Source organism: Neltuma alba, unplaced genomic scaffold (genome assembly GCF_004799145.2).
Source record: "Neltuma alba isolate B1F8T4 unplaced genomic scaffold, ASM479914v2 tig00013682_pilon, whole genome shotgun sequence".
NCBI lineage: Eukaryota > Viridiplantae > Streptophyta > Magnoliopsida > Fabales > Fabaceae > Neltuma > Neltuma alba.
In genome coordinates this window covers 69302-83010 of record NW_021637848.1, presented here as the reverse complement: position 1 = coordinate 83010, position 13709 = coordinate 69302, and the positions used below count along the sequence as shown (strand labels likewise).

Below are 13709 nucleotides of genomic sequence, written 5' to 3'. Positions count from 1 at the left end.
ACGAGTTATTAGTATGAACAAATAAAAGATGTGAAAAATGCAATAGGGCGTAAGAAGACGAATGATAGTCAGATGATGAGGGGGAAAAAACAAGAAGACGAAGGAGAGGAGTAAGAAATTATTAGGCTTATCGGGGCAACGTGATGGGTTTCGTGGAGCATCCGCTAGCTTCGTGGGAGCTACCTAACCTTCACGCACCTTCCCCCATCCCGGGCCCCACACGTTTTATCTATAACTATATCAATATTTAATATTTAAGTTCCTTCCTTCTATTTCCTCCCGTCTTATTATTATTAAAATTAATCGTGATCGTGATCGTGATCGTGCTGTCGTGTTTGGGTAGGTAGATTTTTATTTTTCCTTATTATTCAATGGCCCCCCCTCTCAACTCTTCCTTCTCCTTTTCTTTATTATTCCTCCGATCTTTAATATATGACCTAATTATTAAGATAGTTTTGGTTCTAAATATAAAACTCATTTTTCATATTTATCAATTTTTTTAAAATTATCCTTATAGATATTTCCTCAACCATAATCATGTGGAAGAGGAAGAGGGAGTATTAAAAAACATAATTATGGTATTTTAGGAAAAACGTGTCACATTTCTTATAATTAACTAACTTACCTAACTTTCTTAATCTAATTAAATTAGTTATATTAAGAATCGAAAGAGTATTTTTTTTAAAATGCAGGTAAGGTTTGTCCTTATCCTCAGTGCTGCCTCCTCCTTGTTCTCTTTTAGTACTCTGGGGTTTTCGCCTTTTGGGGTTCATTCTTTGTATTCCCCGTCTCAATACAACTCTTGATGCATTTTAATCTGCACGTAGCGAGGAAGGGGAAAAAGGCAAAGCATGTATAATGGCCTCTCACTTTCATTTCCAACTTCACTCATTTATATATTTCACGAATGCACATTCTAATCCACTACTTCCGGTCCTTAATGCAAGAGCGAGTTAATAAATCTGAGTAGATTAAGAAAGCTTATTAAGTTAGTTATTTATAATAAATAGGTGATATCTTTTCTAAAATACCCTTGTTAATCAAGTATATTAGCTTTAACATTTGATAAAATTTTTAACATGTACATCTACTATAAGGACTACTTTGAAAAAATAAAACTGAATATGAGAGATAAAGTGGATTAGAGTTTTATATTTCAGACCAAATTAAAAGTCAGACTAACTCTTATATTAAGGACCGAAGGTAGTATTTTTTACTTCACATGCCTATGTATATAAATAAATAATGACGACTGTATTTCTAGAATTTGACATGAACAAATAAATGACTCAATTTCATGGTTGAAATTTGAATCACCGAGATGATTAACACACGCACACAACGTCATGTTTGTTTTTCACTTGTGTTAGTCTTTGATTTCTCTCGATTACTTATGATGATCAAATAATCCTCAAGTGGTATAACATAAAGATTTTATACTCGTCCATGTGCATATAACAATCTGACACCCAGGGCATCAATAATAGAGCACAGTGGTTACTTTCTTAATTTTGACAGTTAATTTTGTCTAGTGTTTCATTTTAGAAGGGTGAGATTTTACGACGGACACCCAAAAAAAAGGTAGGCGAAGCAGATAAAGTGCCGGATTAAGGTTGATGGAAACCCTAGAGTGAAATGCACTCTTGTCAATGGTGTGTAATATTAGTTTATTCAAAGTCTTGAGTCTTGACCAATTCCTAGCTAAGCTAGGCCCTCTTATAATCAGTCTTCCCCAGTAAGCATGAAAAACTCAGCTGGCCATATCCATTTTTTCCCCCACACAATATAACCCCTGAAAAGGAAAAGAAAAAACCCTAATAACATTAGCTTAGCCAGCAAATATCCACATCAACTTCAAACCCCAAAAGCAAGATCCTTTGATTCGCGGGTTAAAGCCCTCTAAGCCAGGACAACAACCAATCATAACAAGGCAAGTCGTGGCATTTTCCAAGTATCCTTTGCTTTATAGCCACAACAAAACAAACTAAAAAGACATGCACAGTAACATAGACAAGAGTTACAATCACAAACTTTAGATGCACAGTAAGAAGGAAAAAGAAGGCCCCCCCTCCCCCAGAAAAATGCATGGATCAGACATGGAAGTGTCTTATTAAGTCAAGTAAACGCGTGATAATGGCGCAGCCCCCACAAGGGATGTGATTGCCTTATCCTACGGACTACTATACTTCAAATCTATCACACTATATGTGTGGGTGTTAATTCACATCTCTTGAAAATGGAATAGCCTTTGAGTGAATGCCCTTTTTTTTTATTTCTTTGAGGAGCACTTTGTCTCTGAAAATGATTGTGCACGCTGCACACCAAACCAAACCAAAAGCAGAATGGTATATATATCTATCAGTGTGGAACAATTATGGAGGGGAGAATTTGGCTCAAAAGTGATGCCCCCCCCCTCAAAAATAATGTTCTTTGCTCTCTCAACTTAAAAGGGACGTCCATTTTGTTCCCTCTCATCTAGAATCTATGCCCTTAATCATACAAACACCCAAATTTAATCAGAAAAAGATTTGAGCAAAAAGATTGTTACAACCAGTCCATTTCATGCAACAAGGTTCTGCGTTAATCAGAGGTTTAAGGCTATAGGTAAATTTACTTTGTCGCACTGAATATATGTAAGTAATGTACAGTGGCCGGTGGCTCACATAGAGGGCCAACTCAAACCCCACGTTTCTTTGGTAGCTATGCTTCCCTTCAAATTAGGCTTTCTTCAAATCTAGGACCACTAAAGCACTTCCAGGGCACTGTTCCCTTTGTTGGACCACTTATCCACTCAACTTTATTAGTATATTAGCCCCCCCCCCCCGGGGTTCCGCATTTTCGGTTTTTCCCCTAATGGGTTTCTAGCTTCCCAAAAGACGCTGCATAGTTAATACCAGCAATCGCAAACATAGTCTTATGAAGTTTAAGGGGAGAGTTTAAAGATGAGAGAGAAACTGGGGAGGTATAGACTATAGAGGGAAGCAGAATAAGTAACAGGCAATGTAGATGATACGATATAGATGAGGTGAAAAAAGGGACAAGAGAGAGGAGATGAACATTATATTTGACCCAAGCAGGCTAGCTAGCAAGCATACCTTCTTCACGGATGCTTCTCTTTCTCTCGAATTTTTTTTTTTTAAATTTTCTGCGTGTTAGGTTTTGAGCCCTAGTAACGTACGTTCATGCTTGTATTTTGTGTGTTATTTTTCATGTCTTGTCACACCAATCTGCTTGTCTCTTCTTTGATTTTTAGTTTTTTATTTTTTGTTGGTTGCTTGATTGATCAAGGAAACTCAGAAGAAGTCGCCATCAGATATAGTAAACGTTGGAATGGCATGCCTTTTCCCATCCCCACAACCATACAAACACAGATAGAGATAGAGAGAGAGAGAGAGAGAGATGAATCATCAGTATCGATCGCTGCAAAAAAATGAGGAATATTCAACATCAAAGGCCCTCAATGAACACTGCCATGACAGTTCCTTAGTTTTGTACCTTTCTTATAACATGGAAACCCGTATTGCTCACTAAGACAGTGAAAGATCCATATTCATACTGTGCGTGTACAGATTAAAATGATCCATGTAATACGAAAAAACACTGGTTGTGAATAAATGAAATCGAGCCATGTGACGACAAGGGAGAAGGGGGAGTTAAATCATATTGTAAAGAAAAAGGGAATAAAAGAAGGAAGTTAAAACAAAAAAAAGGTCAATGTGAATCCACGGTGAAACTTAAATATATATTCGGGGGGTCACTTTCCTTCCAGTTCTGAAGAGGTTTCTTTTTGCTTCTGTACAAAGTACTAACCGCAGTGAAGAATGGGGCATTCTATCACTTTCAAGAGCGTCCTTAATTAGGTACACATATTTCCCATATTCTTTTATTAGGTCACTTTCCTCCCACTTCTATATTAGCAGAATATTGCCTTGTTTCCCTTCTCCCAACCAGTAACAACATTAAACACACCTCAATATTCACTTCGTCTGCAACAAATTGAATTGAAATGAGATTACTGTTTAAAAAGGGGAGAAAAGAGGCGATTGTAGCCGTCTTTTTCTTGGGCTGATATAAGAAAAAAGCCCACTTAAAAAAACAAAATTTTTCTTCTGGGTTGACATCGATCGAAGAGTGGAGAGAAGGAAACTGATTAATTAATAAATTAATTCCATGAATAGACATATATAAATCCACAAAAATGTGAGGGCACTTTTCAATTTTGCAGGGAGTTGTACGTTGTTGTCCATAACCAAATCAACCAACAAAGGTTTTTTCGACGATGGAGACTCAAACTCACGTTTTGCTGATACTTTAATCACATGCAATACATGAAAAGGCGACCACGTCTTCCGACCTTTTCATCTTAATTATTTAATTAATGAATGTCATTATTTACTTCAACCAGTAAACCGCCCAAGAATTACCCAATGCTCAAGCCAAAGTGATAATTATATTTTACCTTCAAATTAAAACCTTGCACTCATATAATTAACAACCGTACTGCATCCTCATTATGATAGATTAAAGCTCTCACCTAATTGGATAAGTTTGGGGGTTGGCAAATTGTAAGGAGAATAGGAAGAATTGAGTAGGTAGGTGTTTGAGAAGAATGAAAGCTTAGGCCACATGCTACGCATTGAAAAGGGCTTTGTTGGCTCTACAATAGGAAGGAGATAGGAGCCCCCTACGAACCTACCCAACAAGGTCAATTCATGATGATAATTACATCTCTTGCAAGTAATGAAAATACAGCTAGTGAAGATTTTGACATCCTGGATATTACTTGTTAGCTAGTTATTATCTTATGTACCTTAATTGCTGCTACGTTAATTACTTGTGTTCTGTCTTATCGAGACGTAAACTCGTGGCAACTGATCTAATTTTGAGGTCAACTTCTCAAGAAATATGTTCATCGACAACCTGTTGGGAGACTTCTCTTTTATTTTCTTTTCTGGGCCGAAACCTTTGAGGAAGGAGTTATCGCCTAAATGGGCTTTCATTTTCTCGCATTTTCAGCTGTCTTACTAAAGAGCTACTTCTCCTGTCCTTAATATAAGACCTATTTAACTAATTTGATTAGATTAAGGAAGTTAGGTAAGTTAGTTAATTATAAGAAAAGTGACACATTTTTTCTAAAATATCATAATCATCTTTCTTAATACCTCCTCTCTCTTTTCTACTTGATTATGGTTGATGGAGTATCTATAGGGGTAATTTAGAGAACATTGATAAATGTGAGAAATGTGTCTTATATTTAGGACCAAAACTAACTCAAGAATTAGGTCTTATATTAAGGACCGGAGGAGTACTTAAATTGTTGCCCACATTTAGTATCTCTCATGATAGCTCGAACAGGATTGCTTTCAATAATAAGATGCTTGTGCCTACCAAAAGAAATTGTTAAAACTTGCAAGTTCTATTGAGCCAATCACGTTGAACCACATTGGCATAAGTAAAGTTATATCCTTACAAGATTATTTGTATTCAAGGGTACTATGAATTCCTCCAGTAATTTTTCATTTCTTTGGATATATCTATAATATATCTTGCTGCTCTTGCACTCTAAATTTCTAATAATATAAATGGTCTTTCTATTTAAAAAAAAAACGGTACTATGAATTCCGTAATCTTTTCATGATATTATTCTGCTTACATCCGCTGGTCCAGAAAAAAAAAAATCTGCTTACATCAAGATTTTATCATGTCAGTCAATATAATCGAAGTTGAAGTTGAATCCTGTGTTACTTGTATTTTACATCTTAAATTTTATAATTGCGTGCAATTCTCAGCATCCCTTTCAAGCGGGTGGGTCGCTTTCTAGTTGTTGCATGGAAATGCGACAAAGCCTGGACAGGAAACCTGTTTGAGTCGTTACGAGGATCTCATTATTTAGCAGCATCAAATATACCTAATTATAAGAGCTAGTTTTACACTAAGCTCTGATAATTAGAACTGAAGGTAGTATAATTTATAACACATTGTACAACTTACACATTTATAATAACTGCTAATCTTCTTCACCACGTGTTCTCGGTTTTGGAAATATAACCAACTATTAAAATTTCACTGGGTTTGTCACCGATGATGGCTCAACATGACCAGTGTGGTTTTGCAAGCAAGCGCATTTACTATCATCAATCAAGTTGTGAACACCCTCCTCATAACACAACAATTATCAGTGACCGCAATGGGATAAGCATATGTTTTCCCAGACCCAAAAAAAAAAAAAAAAAGAAGCCCCCGAGGAGGGGGGGGGGTGGAGTGAGAACTGTCTCATAACTCAATAGGACATTTAAGCCGATTTACAAATACAAACCAAGTCATGTGAAAAACCTAAATTCTCAAATTGGAACAAAGCTTCCAGGATCTTGACCAGGAGCATAACTGCAATGTTCCAATGCACCGTCCTAATAACCGAATGAATAAATGGTGCTATAAGCAGTTGAAAAATATGAGCTTAATGAGTGAGAGTGGACTTCCAACGGACAAAAATTGTCATGCAGTGCCAAGAACACGGACATGATACGGTGGTCCCCGACAGAAGATTGGCTCGTCAGCCGAATTGGTCCTAGCTCGGGTCCTGAGAATGTCATTTGCATCATTGATCACTGCTGCAGCTGCAAGGGTATACTCTCCCGGAACAAGAAAATACAAGCAGAAAGAATGTTTAACTTCTTTGAGTGGGGGGATCTCCATAGTAATATCATTTAGAACACCTGAAAAAGGTAAATTGATGCAGTTTCAGAGACTCGGAAAAACTCCATCTTATCTGCTAAAACCACAGAAAAGCACCAAATTACCAGTCCATAGAACAGTTGCCTTTGCTCCATCTACACAATTTTCCCCAGCTACATCTCTGCAAGTAATGTTAAGATTCATTTTAATCAAATCCTTTGTATTATTACGAACAAGAACCTCCATTGGCGTCATTTCATGTGCAAGCACAGAATCTTTTGATGGAGGAGACTGCACATCATCAACGTTGGATTCTTTTCCAGAATCAAAATCATTTCTGACAAGCCTGAAGCCAAAGGTCAATGGATCAGGCAGCAGGACGTCCATGATTGAGGTCTGAAGGGCAGCCTGGATAGCATCCTTAATATTCAACTCCCCAGAGCTATTGCGTCCTGAATGCCATCTAACTTTAATCCTAGATATAAGGTTCTTGATACATGCATTCAGTTCAGCTTTGGTGTTCTTCTCTGAGAACGATGTATTCCTGCCTCCACCAACACCGTCTGCCTGACAATCCTTCATGAAAAAGGAATCATCAAGAACCGGTAGTTTAAAATGCTCAAGAGGCACAAGAACCCTGGCGGAGCAATCCCTATCTATTCTTGTTTTAGGATAGCCATATTCAGCAGCATCCTGATCACCAGAAAAATTGTCCTCATCGCCAGAGTTCTCCAGCTTGACAGTAACACTAATTTCAAACACAACATCGGTGGGATTAGACAGCTCAAGTTCAAGAAATCGCAATCCCCAGCTTCCTCTGAAAGGATCAATTTTTACCAATCTGTCCATTTTTGTCTGAGAGTCAACATGCCCTCCGTTGGAATTACTATTTGTATCCGCCAATTTGGGAAGATTCTCACCAACGTGAGCAGGAAACTCCATTGAAAGCAGCCTCGCCTTAACAAAAGACAAGCCCGGCAAAACACAAATATGCAAAGGAACAACAAGGCGCCTACCAGGGGCCACATCAGATCCATTGCTTTGAGGATTGCTAGAGGTTTGCAGTGGACCTAAAATGAAAATGTGGAATTAGAGCATTAATACCAAATATGAAAGACTAGCATGAGTTAATGGTCAGCACAAAAGACTACCAAATGACAAACTGACACAAGAAAAAAACATTGCATGCAAGTATGAAAGTACAGGGGATCTAAATTTACTGCAAGATGGAAGCAACATAAAGCTCCCATGCCATTCATGCCAGACAAACAGCTAAAGAACAATGTCACCGCATTGACAAAAAGATATAGGAAAAAAAACACCCCTCCTAAAAAAGGCAAACTACCCACGTTAAATTAGTAAATTAAATGTTAGAATCCAACATCAAAAGTTTATGTTCAAACTGAATATATGCTAGAGGAAGGATAGGTAATCATTATTATATAATGTAGGGAGACAAATATTGATAATATCTTCGAGAAAATACCAGCATAATGTATCAATAATGATGGGCTGATTCCATCTTTAACATGCCTCGTAATGCTTCCAGAGGCACTCTTCGCAGTACTGGTATCTGGATCCACCAAACCAACCTGCCAAGCTCTCAAGGTCACTGGTAAAGTCACTTCCGCCCCAGGCTTTAGGGGGAGGCAAGACTTTAAAGTTTCAAAAGAATATGAAAGCACAGCATCTTGATTTTTTCCTGACAATGAAATATGTGCCTGCTCAATCGGAACTGTGCCAGCATTAGCCAAACATATCCATACATCACGAATCTCACCTTCATACAAAATGATGGCACCATCACCCCCAACAACACGTGACACCAGGAGTGGAATTGGTGGCGCAACAGAAATATTTGGAACAGACACATTTTTTAACTTCGGAGATCCACAGCAGCGGAAAGGATCAGAGAGGACAAGCCCTTGCGCTGCTCCAAGAAGCAGATTGTCAACATCTTTAAACAGGTGTTCAGTAACAACACCAAAACAATGAACAATGCACCCAGGAACTGTAACTGCTCCCACAGATGTTGGGATTCCTGATAAGGTGATCACTTTTGATGAATTAGGTGGAAGGCTAACGCTCACAGGGAAAGCATCAAAATTTCCTGAATGCACAGACAAATAGATGCTATCAACCTTCAAATCAAAGCCACATGGATTTGCCAATTCCACCAAGACCTGGACAGGCTCTCCAACAATCCAAATAAGCTCCTGTTTCTTAGCATTATTGGACTCTCCTTTGCTAAATGGGGTATAAATGAAAGGGCCTGAAGGAGCAGAAACTGCCCACCAGTCTTCCCTAGCTGTGTTGCGTTTTACAATGTCCATTTGTGTTGGATGGAGAGGAAAAGAATGTAACCTGAAAGCAATCAATGATCAAACGGCTGCCTGAGTATGTTGTCCAAAATTTGCATCATTAAACATAAATATTCATTATTAGAAAGCCCAAAAAAAAAAAAAAACAATATGGTCCCTACTAAGCAATATTCCATATTCTCTAAAGGATTCGGCGAGCAATTAGTGCATAAAATCCTCCAGTTATTGTGACCCACTGTTGACCAGCTATTGTATATAGAAAGTTTCCAGGAAACTTGTGCAAATTGATCAGATTTCCACTATGATGCAAATTTGGTGAGACAGTTCATGAAACACATTAATGACAGAATTGCTACTTCAAAAACAATACCAGAAGAAATTATTAATAAAAATGGAGAAACACACATTGTTTAGTGAAGCAATATACTCATTTTACAAATGAAAAAAGCCAAAATACAATAACAAGTCATTAATATTTAGACGTTTTATATGTAAATATTTGGAAACAAATTACCTCTGTCAATAAATTTGATACTTTATTCTGGCTTATTTTTTCTATGGGAATGAAATGATATACTCATTTATAATACAGAATGCAGGCATAGACACCATAACCAAATAAACACCTTATAAAAGGTAAGGCAGGATCAGCACAACGAGTCCCTGGTGGCAGCCTTTCAGCTGAATTTTTAAGTGCACTAGCTAGGCCATTTTGCCCAACGGGAGTAATTAGAGGATAATAAGATCTGAGTAGTCTTGCAGCTGCACTCCACGCAGCCAGAGGATCTCCAGCACGAACAGCAGAAAGCAGAATTTCTCTTAATACCACCATCTGAAGGGTACTCCACTGAGACTCAAATAGTGAGACTGCTGATTGGGGATACTTTTTCCCACCATCTGCATTACTTGATCCGATTCCCTTCTGTGAAACACACGACAACTTTTATTAAAAAAAAAAAAGAACAGAGTGAGTTATTTAAACCTATCAAAAAGGTCTCAAAACGATCAATTTGAGTCTCTGACTTCATGCAATATTTTCATGCCAGGCTTTTCACCCCTACAATTAGTAGAATAAAATAAAAATAAAAATGTCTCTTAAGACCTGTGTATTTGGGAAAAAAATCATCGAGAATGACAAACAATTTACACAAGATATAGAGTAAACCACATTGATTGGTTTATAAACATCTGTTTGACTGGGAAAAATGACGTTCATTCTTCTGCCAGCCCAAGGCTTGACAAGAAATCTTCAGACTTTCTGCATGAATGTTCCTATTTATTGATCTAAGCTAATGATTTTTCCTTACCTCTTGAAATTACAAGAAGTTAACACTACATAAGGATGATAACCTAGATTATAGAAGTTAACATCATAAAAGATGATAGCCTAGGCATGTAAGCATTTAGGTAAATCAAAAACCACTACGATTCATTCCACATCTTTAATTTCAAAACCTACAAATCTCCCATAAGCCCCACTAAACCGTAGAGAATAGTTCCTCTGCCAAGAGTCAAAATAGTTACCATCAAAATCAACAATTCCAAAAAAAAAAAAAAAAAAAGGATCTCCAGATAAACTCTTCAGTGGCTTTGACTATTAAGAAAGTAGCACAAATCAAACAAATACGTTACAAGAAGGTGAAACTCTCCTGCTGCATGTTATGTCTTTAACTTCATTTGATAAATAGATTGAAAGATTCTCAGTGGACAGTAGGCTCTCTATTCTTGCTTGCTATGCAAAGTCCTGACTTATGGTTGCCCTCATGCCTTACCGCCAGAAAATAAGCCTGAAGTTGTCAATGCAAACATCCATCTTGGAATTGTATGCAATGTTGAGCATCATGAACATTTCATAACCCTTATGTCTCACAGTAAACTTCTATAACCAGCAACAGCCTTGACCAGAATAATAGCTTTAAGCTCAAAGCCAAGGATTGGATGGAGTGTAGTAGTTTCAAACTCAGTTAACTAATACAAAATATGATAGAGGAAGTAACAGTAAGAGGGATTGATGATGACCATCATAGTAATCAATTGTGTCTAGGTTGAAAGCATATGCAGCATTTTAATCAAAAAGTAAACTTCCGTTGCAAAAAATGATCATTTCTCAGTCACTAATTAAAGAATTATGCCACAAAAATTTTCCCGAAGGTTGGCACTTGTAAACTCACGTTAGGTAGAGATTTCTCAAATACTGATGCTCTACTTTGAACATGATAAGCTTTAGTGGTTAGTGCCAAAACTTGCAAAGCACTAATTGCAGCCAACCGATTATCTTGCTGCAGATATAACTGAGCAACCTGCCTTGTAAAAAAAGAAGCTTTTCTCTCGTAACCAAGACTGCCATATAAACGAGCTATTTCAACAAACAGTATGAGTCTATCACTGGCATCTATCAAAGATTTGGCACCATCTGCAGCATTGGTCAACAACTCCGTCACCTCCTTGGCCAGCTCTCTCCTGTTCATTAAGAGAATTCAAATGAGATTTGACGAAAATTTAAAAGAGTGGCAAACAAATTGATGTAACACAAGACCACAAATGCTTTAATGGTACCTGTTGAGACACCCAATGTACATAATTTCAACAGTTTTTATGCAGCAGATGTAAGAAATTCTACAGTTATGAAAGTTAAACAACTGAGACAGAATTTATAAAGGTTCAAGCACATGACATCTGCAACCTTCAAAAATTAGCATTCTGTGCATATAGGACAAACATGTCACATTTATCACATTGTAAAAGTCTGGCAAAAGCACCTACCTGCAAAGAAACCTTGCCAATTTCAAAGTAGCTTCAAGTTCAAAACTTAGGGGAGAGACTCTGCAAATATAAGGAAAAAATAGTTAGAAAGCTCTGCAACAGGTCTAAAATGCCAACAACTGAAACAATCCAGAAGAAGCGAAACAGATCTTCAACAAAGATTGGCTAACAGAATCTCAAACACATGGTTACCTCTGAGCATTATCTTGTGACTTCTTGTAATTCAAAATTACGCTGTTGTAACGGTATCTGACTTCCTCCTCCAAGATTGAATCTTTCTGGCCCATGCGATCAATCTAAAACCATAAATTATTTCCATAAGATGGTCTTCTGAATACAAAAATATTCCTTCTCTGTTGAACATTAAGACCATGCTTGACAGAAGTACAAATTAACAAATGGGAGTTTTTGCTACTTGTTCCTGCTTTTGTTAATGCTAATTAGTAATTGATGCTCTACAAAAAGCATTTGAAAGTCTGCACAGAGAAAATTCTACACGTAACAAGCCATTAATTCAAGTGGATGAATAAATAATTACATGGTACCATCTCGCATAACCTCAATAAGCGTTCAAAACATAAAACACATCATTAATTACCGAAGGAGATAAGATAAGAAAAATCATTTCAAGCGTTATCATAGAATTACGACCATTACTATCGGTAGGGGATGGGAATTCCAAAAACCAAAACAAAAGAAAAGAAATTCATACAGAAGAAATAAGAGGAATACCAACAAGGCACAAACGCTCCCCTCCAGCGCGCCGGCATACCAGAAGTAATCGCCGGTCAACCTGGCAAGTTCCAATGCAGTAGAATAATGGGCATTTGCATCAACTGGCGATCCAGCCAGCAAGCAATAATCACCAATTGTCTTCTGTGCACGCCCAAGCCTTCGCTTTTTAGCCTTGATGACCTGCAATATAAACCAAATTTCAAGGTGAATTAAGTCGATATTGTCACAGAAAACAACAGATAGAAATGGAAACTAGAACACTACTTCGAGGACGAAAAATAAACGATGCAAATAATTAGGACACCTAAACATGAACCTCCTCTGAGCTGAGACTCGCTTGAGAATCCAAAGGGGTCTTGAGTATGGTGCCTGAAGATTCAGCCTGAAGCACCCATTTTTCGAATTCCATCAACAACGAGGCAGCCACTTCTTGCATCATAGTATTCAAGTGGAACTCCAGCGTTTGACGATCAGCAGGGGGAAACAACCTTAAATTACCGCCCTTTTTACCTCCATCCTCAAGCTGCAGTCAAAACATAGGATAATTAAAGAAAAGAAGCAGATCCAATAAAATTCTTCATCTTTCCCGATCCACCATTTTATGTTCCAACTGAACAAAAAAAGGTAAAATGCACATATAGAAACCCCCACCTGCGAATCATCTGGGCAGAATGCAAAGCAGCGCTCGACAAGCGATGAAGGGTAAGACTTGCAGGAATTAGAAAATTGTTCGATGACAGAATCGAGATCGGGCGAGGAAGGGCAATGGCAAATGCCTATGACTGCCAGGGTCTTACGATGAGATTGGAAGTCCTCCCATGGGCTTGGTTGCGCCCCTCCCAGAACAAATTTAAACTGGAGGAACCCCGAGTCCCATGGCTGATGAGCGAACGGTGATTTCTGGTGCTCTGTGTAGAAGGAGCTGATTGCCGAAAGAGGTATCGTGTGAAGAGGAAGCAACATAGAATAGTAGTCCCGCAGCATATTCGACGGCACCGTCCCGATCGGCAGTACCGCCACCTGGATCCTCGACGAGCTCTCAATGCTCACGTCCGGCTCCATGACAATGCAGATGATGGAAACGGAAGCACCAGCCGCTGGTGGTTTCAGGGGGCGAGATCAGCGTTTATGTGATGCGAAGATGCGAAATGACACATGTACCCTTCATTAATGTTTAAATGACTAATTGCCCACATCGTTTCCTTCTCGTCACTG

General features: G+C 38.1%; 1 protein-coding gene across 1 annotated transcript; it reads right to left on the bottom strand.

Moving 5' to 3' along the window:
- Window positions 1–6034: 6034 nt before the first annotated feature.
- LOC114738771 (trafficking protein particle complex II-specific subunit 120 homolog) lies at window positions 6035–13587 on the bottom strand. The gene is made up of 10 exons (XM_028926837.1): window positions 13146–13587; window positions 12811–13017; window positions 12492–12674; window positions 11952–12055; window positions 11760–11819; window positions 11168–11456; window positions 9623–9918; window positions 8162–9039; window positions 6801–7745; window positions 6035–6716 (listed from the first exon to the last, which is right to left on the bottom strand). The coding sequence occupies exons 1-10, from the start codon at window positions 13554–13556 to the stop codon at window positions 6496–6498; spliced, it is 3594 nt and encodes a 1197-aa protein (XP_028782670.1). The 5' UTR covers window positions 13557–13587; the 3' UTR covers window positions 6035–6495.
- Between the last annotated feature and the right edge of the window lie 122 nt (window positions 13588–13709).

Bases quoted from the DNA above. Each gene is read 5' to 3' on its own strand.
- LOC114738771 (XM_028926837.1), bottom strand. From the start codon at position 13,556: ATGGAGCCGGACGTGAGCATTGAGAGCTCGTCGAGGATCCAGGTGGCG. The intron at 9,919-11,167 runs GTGAGTTTACAA...TGTGTTTCACAG, and splicing joins TTGAGAAATCTCTACCTAAC to AAGGGAATCGGATCAAGTAA. The intron at 6,717-6,800 runs GTAATTTGGTGC...TACCTTTTTCAG, and splicing joins GGCAACTGTTCTATGGACTG to GTGTTCTAAATGATATTACT.